The sequence below is a fragment of the Mustela lutreola genome, chromosome X (genome assembly GCF_030435805.1).
Source record: "Mustela lutreola isolate mMusLut2 chromosome X, mMusLut2.pri, whole genome shotgun sequence".
Classification (NCBI taxonomy): Eukaryota; Metazoa; Chordata; class Mammalia; order Carnivora; family Mustelidae; genus Mustela; species Mustela lutreola.
This window is the reverse complement of record NC_081308.1, coordinates 91,713,082-91,728,579: the sequence shown is the minus strand read 5'-3', so window position 1 is coordinate 91,728,579 and position 15,498 is coordinate 91,713,082. Positions and strand designations below refer to the sequence as shown.

Genomic DNA, 15,498 nt, shown 5'->3' with positions numbered 1-15,498 from the left:
ATCATTCCAGCAGTTACCCTCTTCAAATATTCATTCATTTAGCACACACATATATGGTACACACACACACACACACACACACACACACACACACACACACTACACAAGTGCTCCAATATAAAATAACATTCACAGAAAAAGCACTGGATAAATAAAACTCAGCCTACCTGAATGAAATTGCTTGAAAGCCAGAACAATTTCTTCCACTGGATATTTAACATTATTAACTACTCTTCCCCCTTCAAGTCACTTTTACACAATAACACTTCATGGCTCAACTTGGGACTATGAAAAGTCCCAGCATACTGAACCAACAATAGTAGTATAAATGTGTATGTTACCAAGTGGTTTACTTCAAAAGGGATTTACTCTTATTGTATTCTATTTGGAAATAGAGAAGGGGACTTTAGTCCTAGATTTTTCATGCAACTAGCTCTGTGGCATTGGGCAAATTGTTTGAAGTTTCTAGGGCTCAGTTTCCACATCTGTAAAATAAGGGAGCTGAACAACATCATCTCCAAGCGGCTCTCCAGACTGAAACACTATGATTCTGACAGTACCTGTTTAAAGCTGTCACGGCTTCAGCATCATCTTTACATGTGAGCAGTTTGTCCAAATTATAGTCAAGTATTGCCAATCCCAGCTGTAAAATAGCCTTTATTCCATCATAGAAGAAGCAGTCCACCACATTCACAGCACTTTCAATAGGCAGCACACTAATAAAAAGTGTGAGGAACCATGAGAGAGAAACTGAGGAAAAGAATGTCATATCAGTCATGTGTTCTGTCAGCTGGGGAAGGTGATCCCTGATAAGTTCTTCAAAGACTGCCTGATCCACCAAGGCACCTGGCAAACATAAAAGGAAGTTTAAAAATGAACACTTTCAAAAGGATTTGTTTCTGAGACCTTCCCACTTGTTAGTATGCCAATATATCTCATTTCTATTCCTTAAATTATGAAATTCTTCAGTGCCTTTTCTGTATTTCACACATCTCTTTAGCTGCTAGCAAAGTGTCATGCATCAAGAAGCACTTGAGAACCTCAGTTCAAATTTGTTTGAAGAGTAATTTATTGAATCTTTATTATGTGCAGAAACCTGTAATAGGTACCATAAGAGATATACCAATTAATGAAATAGCCTCATCTTCAAATGGCTTAATATCTGGTAGATCTAATATCTAGTAGATTTATCCAGTAAGATAAATACACAAACTGTAATGAAAGACAATATAATCAATAACCCAGCCATGATACTGAAGGCTTACAAGGGCACAAAGCAGAGACTACATATGGTATTGTGGTAGTTTCAAAATCTACAAATATCCGATGACTAAAGAAAATGTCATATAATTAACTAACCAAGAACTTGATCCTTCTTTCAAATCTGGCAAGTATGAATACAGTTCGTATAAACATGGAGACTTTAAGCTGGTTAAAAATCTACCTTTCATCAAGAAACAATTAACAATGTTCCAGTAGCTCTGGATACTTTAGATCACCACTGTTTCAGCAAAACAGAGAAGGTAAACCTAAAATTTCTATTTTATTAAGAAACGGACCAAGTATTTTCTTAGAAAATCAATGTATTAAACAATCTTTCCAATCATATACTCAGTACAAAAAGCACTTCTCTTCAGCATGTCAGTGAAGAGACATTTTGATACTGCTTGCATTTTGTATATTTCAAAACCTAATTGATCAGTTCTCCCATCTGATATGTAATTGGATAGATAACAGACATATAAGAAAAGAAATATGTGCTTATCTATGGGATGTATGTGTGTGTTTTACCAATGATTCGACGGTTAAAATAATCAGGCAACATTCGTTCACACACAGCAACCAGAAGCCAAAAAGCTTCTTCCTCTTTTGCATAGAGAAGCAGCACTGAAGTTAAGATGTTCATTGCCTAAAATTCACAGAAAAAAATGATAAACAAACAAATAAACAATAAATAAATAAATATTGTTTGGATGATAATTACATTTCTTCTTCAAACTCTAGTTTTCAGCAATAAAAACTATGAAAAAATAATCACAATGGAAACATATAAGAACTCTGAGCCAGTCCAAAGCAAAACAAGGTGAATTCAGGCTAATATTGGCTGATCAGTTTACTTAAGAGCAAATTCAAAGAAAATAAAGCAGTAATACAAATGTAGAACAAAATAAGTAAAACCTCTATAATTTTAGACTAATTTCAATGAGTAAAATATCTTAATTATCACAAATCTGGGAAAAAAATAATGCTCAAAAACACATTAAAAATTGGAGAAAGTGGAAAGCTTAAAAAAAAAATTGGAGAAAGAAATTTCATCTGTATTTTTTTTATTGTGCTGTTAGTCACCATAAAATACATCATTAGTTTTTGATGCAGTGTTCCATTATTCATTGTTTATGCACAATACCCAGTGCTCCATGTAATAATACATGCCCTCCTTATTCATCAGTATTTTCAACTACCTACAGAACATCCTTCTATCATCCTCAATTATGTTCAAAATGACATCAATTATCCTCAACTGTGTTCACACTAAACTTCTTTTTTCTATTAAATAGGATTCTCTTCTTTGCTCTCCTAATTTTCATCATGCTAGAAATCCTTTATCTGCCACATCCAATTTGTCTTTATAGCCTAGAATTTCTTCTTATAAAATGTCTTTTAGATCTGCTTTATCTTCTCTATTCCACCTTTTCTCCTTCTAATCTATCTTGCATACAAATATCAGATCATTACTTTTATATAACATTTGGCCACAGCAAATCCTTTTATTATAAAGGAATAAAACTTTAATATATAGAATCTGGAAAAAATGGAGATGTGTGAAGAAAATTAAATCTCCTGTATCTTACTTACCCAGAGATCACCACTGTTAACAAGTTGATGTGTGTGTGTGTGTGTGTGTGTGTGTGTGTCTTTTCCTTCCTTTTTCTGCCTTCTAAAATCTGGAAAAAATCTGTTGATTTTTTTCACTAAGCATCACATTATACATTTTTGATGACATTAAATAATTATTTTCAAACACTGTATTTAATGACTATAAAATAATCCAGTAAATTGAATATACTCTAAGTTATTTAACCATTCTACTACTGTTGGACATTTGGTTTGGATCCAATTTTTCACCATTATGTATAACACAGCAATGAACATCTTTGTATATAAATCTTCATCCAACTGTTTTACTCTTTTCTCAGGAAAGATATACAGCAATGAAAGTATTCAATCAAAGAATGCTATTTTTATTTTTTATCTTTAAAGCTTTTATTTATTATTTGAGAGACAGATAGAGAATGCACAAATGGGGGAGAGGGGCAAAGGGAGAGGGAGAAGTAGGCTTCCCACTGAGCATTGAGCCCAAGCAGGGGCTCAATCCCAGGACCCTGAGGATCATGACCTGAGCTGAAGGCAGATGCCTAAATGACTAAGCCACCCAGGAGCCCCAAGAATATACTACTTTTAAAGACATGATATTATTGCCAAATTGTATTACAGAAAGACTACCAATTTATATTTCTGACCAATAGTGTTTGAATGTTTATTTCACTACTTCTTTGCCAATACTAAATACTGAGAATTGTAATAATTATAATTGTCCTTGTTGATTTGATATTGAAAATAGTATTTCATGGTTTTAACTTTAATTTCTTTGAGGCTGAACTTTCTTTTTTAGGCCTTATTAATCCATCTGTACTTTTGGTTCTATAACTAATCTTTTCATGTTCATTGCTCATTTTTATATTTTAACATTTTTCTTATAGATTTGTGTACTAAGGATGTCGATTATTTGCTAGATCTGGCACAGTATTTGACCTCAGGTTTAGTTTTTAAAAAAGATTTATTTATTTATTTGAGAGAGAGAGAGGAAGAGAGTGTGCCCAAGCACAACAGGTGGGGGCAGGGTGTGTGGTGGGGAGTGGAGGGGGTGGCTGGGTGGAGGGAGTGACAGAGATAATCTCAAGCAGACTCTTTGCTGAGCATGGAGCCTGATCTGGGGCTGATCTCAGGACCTGAGATCATAACCTGAGCCAAAACCAAGAGTCAGTCAGATGCTGAACTGACTGAGCCACAGAGGCGCCCCTCAAGTTTACTTTTTACTCCATCAAGTTTCCTATTCAAGAAGTCATAATGGGTGGGGTGTCAGTGAAAATGGCAGAGTAAGTCCCTCTGAAAATGTTCTCCTCTATACAGGCAACAAGGACACTGGCTAATATTGTCAGAATCAATTTTTCAGAACTCTGGAAATTAACTGAAATCTTAGAACAATTCAGAAAGCATTTATTTAATAAAATGGCTGAATCTCATTAAAAAGTGAGCTCTTTGGCATTTTAAATTGTCCTATACCCAGCCTCCCTCCTCAGCTTCATAGTGGTCTTAAAAACCAACATTTCAGCAATCGTGGTTAAAAACACCTAGCAGCCAGCCACCTTACAGAACAGACAGGGGCTAGAGCTCTTTAGGAGCTCCATTTCCACATAATTGTCATTATTTGACCTCTCTGATGGTTTCCTTCCACTGAAAGACCCCACTCACAAGGCTGCATTTACTTGACCTAACACAGGGTTCATGGTAAGCAAAGAGCCATTCCCCCAGAGTGTTTGTTGAAAACAACTGGAGACAGTTGTTGAACACATCTGTGGCTTGCTGAGGCAGTGGTTAACAGCTGGGTCAAACGACAGACTAAGAAAGGGTTAAAATGAAAAGCTGGGGAATGAGATATCCATAGGGGTACTAACCAAAAAATAAAAAGCAGAGAGAGAAAGGTCTTAAATTATTAAAATCAGAAAATAGTGAACATTATTACCAATCTTAACAGAAATAAAAAGGACTATAAGGGAATGTGCTAACAAATTAGATAACCTAGATAAAATGGATAAATTCCTAGAAAAACACAAACTACAGAGACCAAATTAAGAAGAAATAAAAAAATCTGAATAGACTTATAACAAGCAGAGACTGAATTAGTAATGAAACAATTTCCTGCAAAGAACCCTCTAGGAACAGATAGCTTCATTAGCAAATTCTACCCAACATTTAAAGAAGAATTAACATTAATTCATTATAAACTCTTAAAAAAAACAGGAGAGAAAGAAATACTACCCAGCTCATTCTTTGAGGCCCTGATGCCAAAACCAAAGTTATCTCAAGAAAACTATGTATCAATATATTTTATGAAAATAAATTCTATGTTCAAATTTATGAACAAAAAATTCTAAACAAAATACTAGCAAACTGAATCTAATAACACATAAAAATAATTATACACCAAGACCCAGTGAGATTTATCTTGGAAATACAAAGTGGTTCAACATGTGAAAATCAATCAATGTACTATAGGATATTAATAGAATAAAGGGAAAAAAAAATCACATGATTATCCCAATGGACAAAAATCGTTTGACAAAAATCCAACACCCTTTCATGATAAAAACATTGAAAAGAGTAGGAGTATATGGAAACTTCCTCAACCTAATAGAGAACCTACAAAAAACCCACAGCTAACATCATACTTAATGATGAAACACTAATTGCTTTCCCCTAAGATAAATCGTAAGACAGGAATATGCATTCTCACTACCTCTCTTCAACACTGTACCAAAGGTTATAGCCATGTCAATTAGTCAAGAAAAAGGAAAAAAAAAGATATCCTGATTGGAATGGAAGAATAAAAATATCACCATTCAGAGTATGATTTTATATGTAGAAATTCTAAGGAATCCACAAAAAATCTACTAAAACTTAATAAGCTCAGCAAGATTGAAGTATACGAGATTAGTATATATAAATATCAATCTTATTTCTATATGCTGGCAGTGAACAATTCAAAAATTAAATCAAGAAAACAATTCTATTTACTATATCAAAAAGAATAAAATATTTAGAAATAAAATTAACAAAGGAAATACAAGGCTTACGCAGTAGAAACTATAAAACAACTTTGAATGAAATTTAAAAAGAACTAAATAAATGGGAAAGAAAGATATCCTGTGCTTGTTGATTAGAAGACTTAATTGTTAATATGTGGTATTCCCCAAGTTCACCTACAGAGTCAATATAAAGGATTATCAAAACCACAGCTGGCTTTTTCTTTTCTTCCCAGAAATTAACAAGCTAATACTAAAATGCATGTGGAAATGCAAGGAACCCAAAAGAGCCAAAACAATCTTGGAAAAGAATAAAGATACAGGACTGACATTTCCTTACTTCAAAAGTTACCACCTAGCTGTAGTAAAGAAAAAAAGTGTGATACTAGCATAAGAACAGAAATATAAATCAATGAGACAGAATTCCAAGTCCAGAAATAAACCCTAATATTTATGGTCAACTGATTTCCAACAAGGGTGCTAGGGTGATTCAATGAATGAAAGAATAGTTTTTTCAGCAAATAGCACTGGAACAACTGGTTATCCACAAGTAAAGTAATGAAGCTGAACTCCCTCCATACACCATATACAAAAATTAACACCAAATAGTTCAGAGACCTAAATTTAATCATCAAAACTATAAAACTCATAGAAGAAAACATAGTAAATCTTTTTAAGCTTGGATTAGGCAGTGGCTTCTTAGATAAGACATCAAAGGCACATACAACAAAGAAACACAGATAGACTGGACATTATTAAAGCTTTAAAAAAAACTTTAACAGATTAAATTAAATCAAGTTAAAACTGTTGTGCTTTAAAGGACACCATCAAGAAAGTGAAAGGACAACATACAAGGTAGGAGAAAAATTTGCAAATATTATATATGATAAGGGATTGGTAACCAGAATATATAAAGAACCATTAAAACTCAACAGTACCAAGATAAAGAACACAACTTTACAAACGGGCAAGGGATTTGAATAGCTTTTTCTTCAAAGAAGATATATAAATAGTCAATAAGCATATTAGGGAAATGCAAATCAAGACCACAATGAACTACCACTTCACATTCACTAGAATGGCTATAATCAAAAAGAGAGACAATAAAAAGTGTTATTAAGGATGTGGAGAAATTGGAACCCTCAGTACATTGCTGGTGGGAAGTTAAAATGGTGCCGTCTCTGGGAAATAGTTTGGCAGTGTCCCAACATGTTAAACATAGAGTGACCATATAATTCAGCAATTCCACTTCTAGGTATATACCCAAAATAATAAAAAAAAAATGTCTACACAAGAAGCTGTACATGAATATCCATGGCAGCATTATTCATAATAGCCAAAATATTGAAATAACCCCAAATGCCCATCAACCATTGAATAAACAAATATGGTATATCCATACAATGGAATGTCATTCAGCCATACAAGGAATGAAGTAATAATGCATGATATAAAATGGATGACCCTAAGTGAAAGAAAGTAGACACAAAAGATCATACATTTTATCATTCCATTTACATAAAATGTCCTTAACAAGCAAATTCACAGAGGTAGAAAAGTAGATTAGTGATTGCCTAGAATTGGGGATGGGGTGAATGGGGAGCAACTTAATGGATATAGGGCTTCTTCTGGGGGTGATGAAAGTGTTTTGGAATTAGGTAGTAATAGTGGTTGCATGACATTTTGAATATAATAAAAACACTAAAGGGTCAAGTTTGTGGTATGTGAGTTATATCTATCTCTCTCTCTATAGATAATCTCTCTCTCTCTCTCTATATATATATATATAGAGAGAGAGAGAGAGGGAGAGATTAAAGGAAGGGAAAGAGAAAAGAGAGGAAGGGAAGAAAGAAAAAGAAGAAAATAGATTAAATAGATGGAAGGAAAGGAGGGAGGAAGGACAGAGTGAAAGATAAATAAAGTAAGCTAGCCAGTTAGTCCTAATGAGTCAGTATGGCTTACATGGCTTCTTGATCAAAAGAAACAAAACCTGCTTATCAGATTCAGACTTTTCCCAGGCTTGAATGAATCTCCATGATCTTGTCCCACACAAACTTATTTACTTCTTTGATTCCAGAATCAACCTAGCCAGCCTGATCTCCATGACAGGCTTATTCTCACCTGAATGGTATTGCTTATATTGTTACCTTAACTCAGAATAACTTTCCTCTTGCCCTCCATGTTTCTAACCTTATTCTCATCTTTTAGAGAGTTTTATTTATTTATTGACGGAGTGACTGAGAGAGAGAGAGTGCATGTGTGTGAGCGGGGCAGAGGGAGAGGGAGAGAGAGCACTTCAAGCAGACTCTGCTGAGCATGGAGCCTGACATGGGCCTGATCCCACGACCCTGAGGTCATGACTGGAGCAGAAACCAAGAGTCAGATGCTTAGCTGACTGAGCGACCCAGGCGCCCTCTAATCTTTAAGAAGTCAAAAGCAAGTGCCACCTACTCTGAAGGTGGCTCTACACTACTACATATAGACGTCATAGACTCTGTGAGTGTTCATTCTTTGAGGAAAGAAGCACTATGCTTCTTACCTCTCAGAGATCCTTAAATACCCTAAATACTTGTGATTTAGGTGACTCATTCACTTAAATTGCTTTTTAAAAAAATTCTCTATTGATAAGATTAATGAATAGATAGGATTGATACATAATCATTATGAGTGCTCAGCTGATTATAAAGGAATGTGTGGCTGAGAGTACTAGCTATCCATCACAATCCAATCTCCCATTTTTCCATAGAATCTGGACACATATACGCTGTTACACTCTATTTTGCAGACTTTTTTATAAATAGGTGTGGCCATAAGTCCAAGATCCTCCAACACAATGTGGATGAAGTGATGTATGCACATTCTAGGCCTTACAAGCCAATAAAATCTACCACAATTGTTTCTCCATGCTCTCTCCTGACTCCTGTGAGGGTAATGGCAATGAAAGAGCACCTTGGAAGCCATGTTTTGAAGATGACAGGGCCTGCTGTCAGCAAAAGTCCCTGAATAATTTCATAAAGGAGAGCTGCCTACTGACTTAAATACTTGCTCTTCTCTATTTATTCCTTTGAGGAAACTTCTATTGTGTTTAAGCTATTATCTCTTTGAAATTATTTTTGTTAGCAATCTAGCATCCCTAATTAATACAGTGTGCTCCTAAAGGATTTTTTTCAATGATTTCCCCCACTACCTACAAAAAAATTCAAACTCCTGACCTATCCCAATCTACCTTATTGATTTTTTTCTCTACTTTGCTTCATTCACCCTACATTTCTACTAAACAAAACATGGTTCTATATATAATCCATGTTTACCTCCCTGTGTTTTTTTTATAATGATCCCTTTACCTAGAACATTCTTTCATTCCAGCTCCATACATCCAAAATTCACCAATTAGCAAGACCTAAAAAAGCGACCTCTTCCCTGGGGCCTTTTCTGATTCCTCCAGATGAAAATAATTTATCCCTATTATAAATCTTAATAGAACTTCACGTTTCTTTAATTTTTCCCACTTGTTTATTTGCCAAAGAGTATGTTTTAATACTTACTCATCTGTAAGTTTCAAGGGCAGGCTCCTTATATGATTCATCTTTATAGTCTTAAGCACTTAGTACAGTATCCTTTCTTTTAAAAGATTATTTACTTATTTATTTGACAGATCACAAGTAGGCAGAGAGGCAGGCAGAGAGGGGGGGAAGCGGGCTCCCCACTGAGCAGAGAGCCCAATGCGGGGCTCGATCCCAGGACCCTGGGATCATGATCTGAGCCCATGGCAGAGGCTTTAACCCACTGAGCCACCCAGGCACCCTGGCGCAGTATCTTTTACTGAGCAGAAATTCAATAAATATTTGTTAAATGTAAAAGAAAAATGAAGTAATATCAATTCTCTTAAGTATTCCCACTACCATCCTACTTAGATTAATAATACCTCCCATCGATCTCAGGCTTCTGTCCTTCTTATCACAATTTTCAAATTAATGGAGCTCTATTTAATGTGATTTTACGATTGGAACATACACACAGATGGGTTCATAATGAAGTCATACCTGGCAGTATCCAATTTTAGGATTCCTGTATGCATAAGCAGTAAGCACCCGCCTCAGAGCAGATATGCCAGTGTCACTCTGAAAGGCTGGGTGTTCAGGCAGGGAGCGACGCAAATCACGTTCAATTTCTTCAGTAGCCAAGTTGCAGGTCCCTAAGGACTGCTCAACCACTTCAGCATAATAGCCAGGATTAGCAGCCATGTCATTAACAGCACCTGTATAGATGATTGCATTAACATACAAAAGAAGAAGAATGTAATAAACCTACTCTTTGCATATATACATAAAGAATCGGATTACTTTAAATTTAGCTTTGTACTCAAGTGATGTCCTAGTACAAACAAAAGAAAAGGCATCACTAGAATCTATAACACTGGGATACCAATTTTATCCAATAGAATTTTCACGAACTGTTTTTTCCCATTTAAGTTTCCTTTGAAGGTAGAGATAGAGATACCCCCAATTAGCTGTATCTTGCTTAATAAACTAATTTGCTCAAATAATAGATTTGTGGATACACAGGTAAATACACAGAACTACCTTATTCTTTTTGACTAATCTGAATTCATGATGAATGAGACTTTATTCTAGCCATCCTTATAATTATTTTTACTTAGTGTATAACTTCTAGAAGGGGCATAGCTAATGTCTATTAATAAAGTGAATATATGTAATACCTGAAAAAAGCATCCAGAGCTCTCCTCTTAAGGTCTCTGGAATCCCTCTTACAACCAGGTCTCGAGTCTTTTTGGTCCGAAACATGCTAACACCACGCCCACATTCTGTAAATAGAATGTTCCATGACTGTTCCTTCATCTTTTCTTTCAACTGTAACAAAAAATCAACCAAAGAAACATGGTGAGAAATTAACTTCTTTCAAACAATCTGAAAACTCTCTTCACTGTGAAATAATACTTATGGAAATCAAGAACACAGAAAATCAAAATCAGTATTCACAGAGGGGTCAAACACTGGACCACTCGTCACAACTGTTCTGAATCCATATGAGCATAACAGCTTTAATTTGCTATTTTAATTCTTATCCAAACTCACATAAAAATGGGAAAAGCATCAATACTTCAGCAATAAAGCTCTGAATCATCATTATCCCCCAATCACCTTGATTTTAGGATTATTGACAACCTATGCAAATAAAACCCAATGTTCAATTTTCATTAATTCTTGATAACAGCCCTTTTGTTTTTTTATTTGGTTTTTTTTTTCTGTAATAGCCCTTTTGTGTAATGGAATGAAAGAAGTCACACAATAGTACCTGCTAGAAAACGTTTTCAAGCACCAAAAGAAGTTTTCAGTTGTGATACCTTCTAATCTGCTCTAAGATTTTTATTTTTGATCAACTGTTTCAGTCCATAGATTCAAGTATTTTGTTTTCCTACCATTTTGGAATTAAGAGTCTCCAAATTCTGAGGGTGAAATACTGTCATTAAGGCTTCGGTGTTCACAGTTTTACTGCATTCTCTCTGACATGTCAAAGATTGTACCTCAGTATTATCAGATGGATCTGTAGAATCAGAGCTAATAGAAACCTGAAAAAGATAAAATGTAAATTGTCCCAAATGTATGCTTAAAAATTTCTGCAAGAAGAAAATGTACTAATGCTTTATGTGTCATTTATAAACCACAATCTACATAATAAAGATTAAAGCAATGTCTCACATTGTTTTTCTATCAAAACCAGAGATGTCAACAAATCAACATCTGGACTCATATGCATACTCAGGACTTCAGTGAACCCACTCCCTTACAAAAACAACAAAATACTGGCAAAAGATTTTAAAAGTACCAGTTCAGAACACTGGAAATTTACCAAAGGCACAGAACGAACTGAAAAAACATCGATAACAACTGAAACTAATGAAGCGCAGTAGCAACACCAGATTCCGTGAAGTTTTGTCTTGAGGCTAGTGTCATCATCCCTCCCTCCCAAGCTCAGAGGTGTGGTAGCCATGAAAGCCTGCGTTAACACAGCTAATGGATCTTTCGGAGCTTCATTAAATTCTCCCTCCCCAAGAACAAACAGTATTTTGGCCCAAACAAACAGCTCCCTAGAAAATCTCCATTCCAGAGTGGCGTTATCATTTGATTTGATTCAGAGCTCAGGTCTAGGAAAAAATCCTCATTCCCCAGGGCCTTTGAGAAAGCCAGGGTAATCAGCTGATAACATCACAGCCTCCGAAGGCTATGATTTCAGTTTGGAGCAAACAAGAGTCTGGCTAAAAATCTAAAAGGAAGATCTGGATAACTAGGTAAACGCAGGGAACTTTGAAAGATTGTAAAGTATTCTTGAGGGTCTAGATGTATGTATGCATGTACAGGGGTGTGAAACTGCCCAGGAAAGAAACGGGACATTGGAAGGCCCCAGTCACTCAATTCTGGCTGATTTTGAAGGTAAGTAAGCAATGAAACCTAGGCTGGATTTATAAACTGCATGAAGTTTGAGATATAACTTCACGTAAAAATTCCCCTGGTAAAAAGTAGAAACTTAATGGTTCAAGGCATCTATGCATCTATAAGGAGCTCTTCTGATCCATCACTGGCTGACCACCAATTTATACTGACTCATGGGGGTAATCCATAAAAGCCAGGTTTAAAAATAAAAATAAGAACTATTAAAAAAAAAAAAAAGCAACCAACAGAAAATGGCTTTGAGAGGGCCCAGCTCCTGGATTTTGTAAACTAAAAATGTAAAGTAGCTATTGTAAATATATTAAAAGAATGAAAGGAAATTATGTTTTAAAAAATAAAAGACCAAGTTAAAAAGTGGGCAAAAAATCTGAATAGAGACCTCACCAAAGAAGATATAAAGATGACAAATAATCATACAAAAATGCTCAATATTATATCATTGAGGAAATGCAAATTAAAAAAAAACAATGAAATACTATTGGCTATTATAATGGTTAAAATCCCAAACACTGACAATAACAAGTACTTGTGGCTGAGGATATGGAAAAAGAATTCTCATTAATTACTGGTGGAAATGTAAATGGTACATCCACTTTGGAAGATCGTTTGGCAGTTTCTTAGAAAGCAAAACATAGCCCTACCATATGAATCAGGAATTGTGCTCCTAGGTATATAACCAAGTAGTTGAAAACGTATGTCTACATAAAAATCTGCATGTGAATGTTTATAGCAGCTTTATTCACAGTTGCCAAAAATTGAAGGCAAATAAGGTGTCAAGAGGTGAATGGATAAACACGGTAGTATATCCAGATAATGAAATATTTTTCAGCAATAAAAAATAGACTATTAACAAAACATAAAGAAAAAGAAAATTTGAACTTACTAATAACATGTAAGGGCACTGAATCTGTAATCCAAAACCTCCCACCAGAGAAAAACCCTGGACCAGATGGCTTCATGGGTGAATTCTATCAAACATTTAAAGAAGAATGAATGCCAATCCTTCTCAAATTCTTCCAAAAAAGTGAAGGGGATGGGAACACTCCCAGACTAATTTTACAAGGCCTGCATGCCCTTGATATTAAAGCCAAATAAGAACACTACAAGAAATTATAAGCCAAAATCTCAATGAGTACAGAGGCAAAAATTCTCAACATACTAGCAGATCAAATTCAACAGCACATTACAAGGATCATATACCATAATCAAGGAGAACTTATTCCTGGGAAGCAAAGATAGTTCAACATACACAAATCAATAAATGTGATATACCACATGAATAGGATAAAGGATAAAAATCATCTGATCATACCCATAGATGCAGAAAAAACATTTGACAAAATTCAATATCCTCTCATGATTAAAAACTCTCAACAAAGTGGGTATAAAAGAAATATAACTCAATATAATAAAGGACATATATGGCAAGCCCACAGCTAACATACTCCAAGGTAAAAGGTTGAAATCTTTTCCTATGAGATCAGGAACAAGATATAGTTGCCTAGTCTCACCACTCCCATTCAACATAGTACTACAGGTTCTAGCTAGAGCCATCAGACAAGATAAAGAAATAAAATATGTCCAAATAGTAAAGGAAGAAGTAAAATTGTCTCTGCTGACTAAAATGATTTTGTCTACAGAAAACCCTGAAGACTCTACCGAAAAACTACTACAACTGATCAATGAATTCAGTTAAGTTGCCGAACACAAAATCAATGTACAGAAATCTGCTTCATTCCTATACACTAACAATGAAGCAGAAGAAAGTGAAATTAACAAAACAATTTCATTTACAACTGCAACAAAAACAATAAAGTAGGAATAAACTTAACCAAATAGGTGAAAGACCTGTACTCTGAAAACTATAAAACGCTGATCAAAGAAATTCAAGACAACACCAAAAAATGGAAAGATATTCCAGGCTTATGGGTTGGAAGAAAAAATATTGTTAAAATGTCTTTTTTACCCAAAGCAATCTACACATTTAATGCAATCCTTATAAAAATTCCAACAGCATTTTTTACAGAATTAGAACAAACAATCCTAAAATGTGTATGGAACCAAAAAAGACTTCAAAAAGCCAAAGCAATTTTGGAAAAACAAAACCGAAAGTATCATAATTCTAGATTACAAGTGATATTACTAAGTGGTAGTAATTAAGACAGCATGGTACTGGTATAGACACACAGATCAATGGAATTTAATGGAAAACGCAGACATAAACCCACAATTATAGAGTCAATTAATCTTCAACAATAGAGGAATGAATATCCAATGAGAAAAAGTCTCTTCAAAAAATGGTGGGAAAACGGGGCAGCCCCATGCAAAAGAATGAAACTGGACCACTTTCTTACACCATACACAAAAATAAACTTAAAATGGATTAAAGATCTAAATGTGAGACCTGAATCCATAAAAAATAATTGAAGAGAGTATAGCAGTAATATCTCTCACATCAGCTGTAGCAACATTTTTGTAGATATGTCTCCTGAGGAGAGGGAAACAAAAGCAAAAATAAACTATTGGGACTGCATCAAAATAAAAATTTTCTGCACAGTGAAGGAAACAATAAACAAAACTAAACGGCAACCTACTGAATGGCAGAAGATCTTTGCAAATGACATATCTGACAAAGGGTTAGTATCCAAAATATATATAGAACTAAAACAACTCAATACCCACAAAACAAACAATGCAACTTAAAAATAGGCAGAAGACATGAACAGACATTTCTCCAAAGACATCCAGATGGCCAACAGACACATGATAAGATGCTCAACTTCAGTCATCATCAGGGAAACGCAAATCAAAACTATAATGAGATATCAGATACCTCACACGTGTTAGAATGGTTAAAATCAACAACACAAGATACAGTGTTGGCAAGGATGTTCAGGAAAAAGACACCCTCTTGCACTGTTGGTGGGAATACAAACTAGAGCAGCCACTCTGGAAAACAGTATAGAAGTTCCTCAAAAAGTTAAAAATACAACTATCCTACTGTCCAGTAATCACACTACTGGGTATTTACACAAAAAATACAAAACCGCTAATTCAAATGGATACAGGCACCTCTATATATATTGCAGCATTATTTATAATAGCCAAACTATAGAAGCAGCCCAAGTGTCCATGAATAGGTACATGGATAAAGAAGGTATATA

General features: G+C 34.8%; 1 protein-coding gene across 1 annotated transcript in view; it reads right to left on the bottom strand.

Annotated features, from left to right (window-relative positions):
- Nucleotides 1–15,498, bottom strand: part of TBC1D8B (TBC1 domain family member 8B) — a 56,616-nt gene that overhangs the window by 13,985 nt on the left and 27,133 nt on the right. Inside the window, exons 8-12 of the mRNA XM_059157831.1 lie at nucleotides 11,305–11,454; nucleotides 10,585–10,735; nucleotides 9,908–10,122; nucleotides 1,792–1,909; nucleotides 561–846 (exon numbers count right to left, since the gene is read on the bottom strand). Of these exons, the coding sequence (XP_059013814.1) occupies nucleotides 561–846; nucleotides 1,792–1,909; nucleotides 9,908–10,122; nucleotides 10,585–10,735; nucleotides 11,305–11,454 (920 nt within the window). The remainder of the gene's footprint in view (nucleotides 1–560; nucleotides 847–1,791; nucleotides 1,910–9,907; nucleotides 10,123–10,584; nucleotides 10,736–11,304; nucleotides 11,455–15,498) is intronic.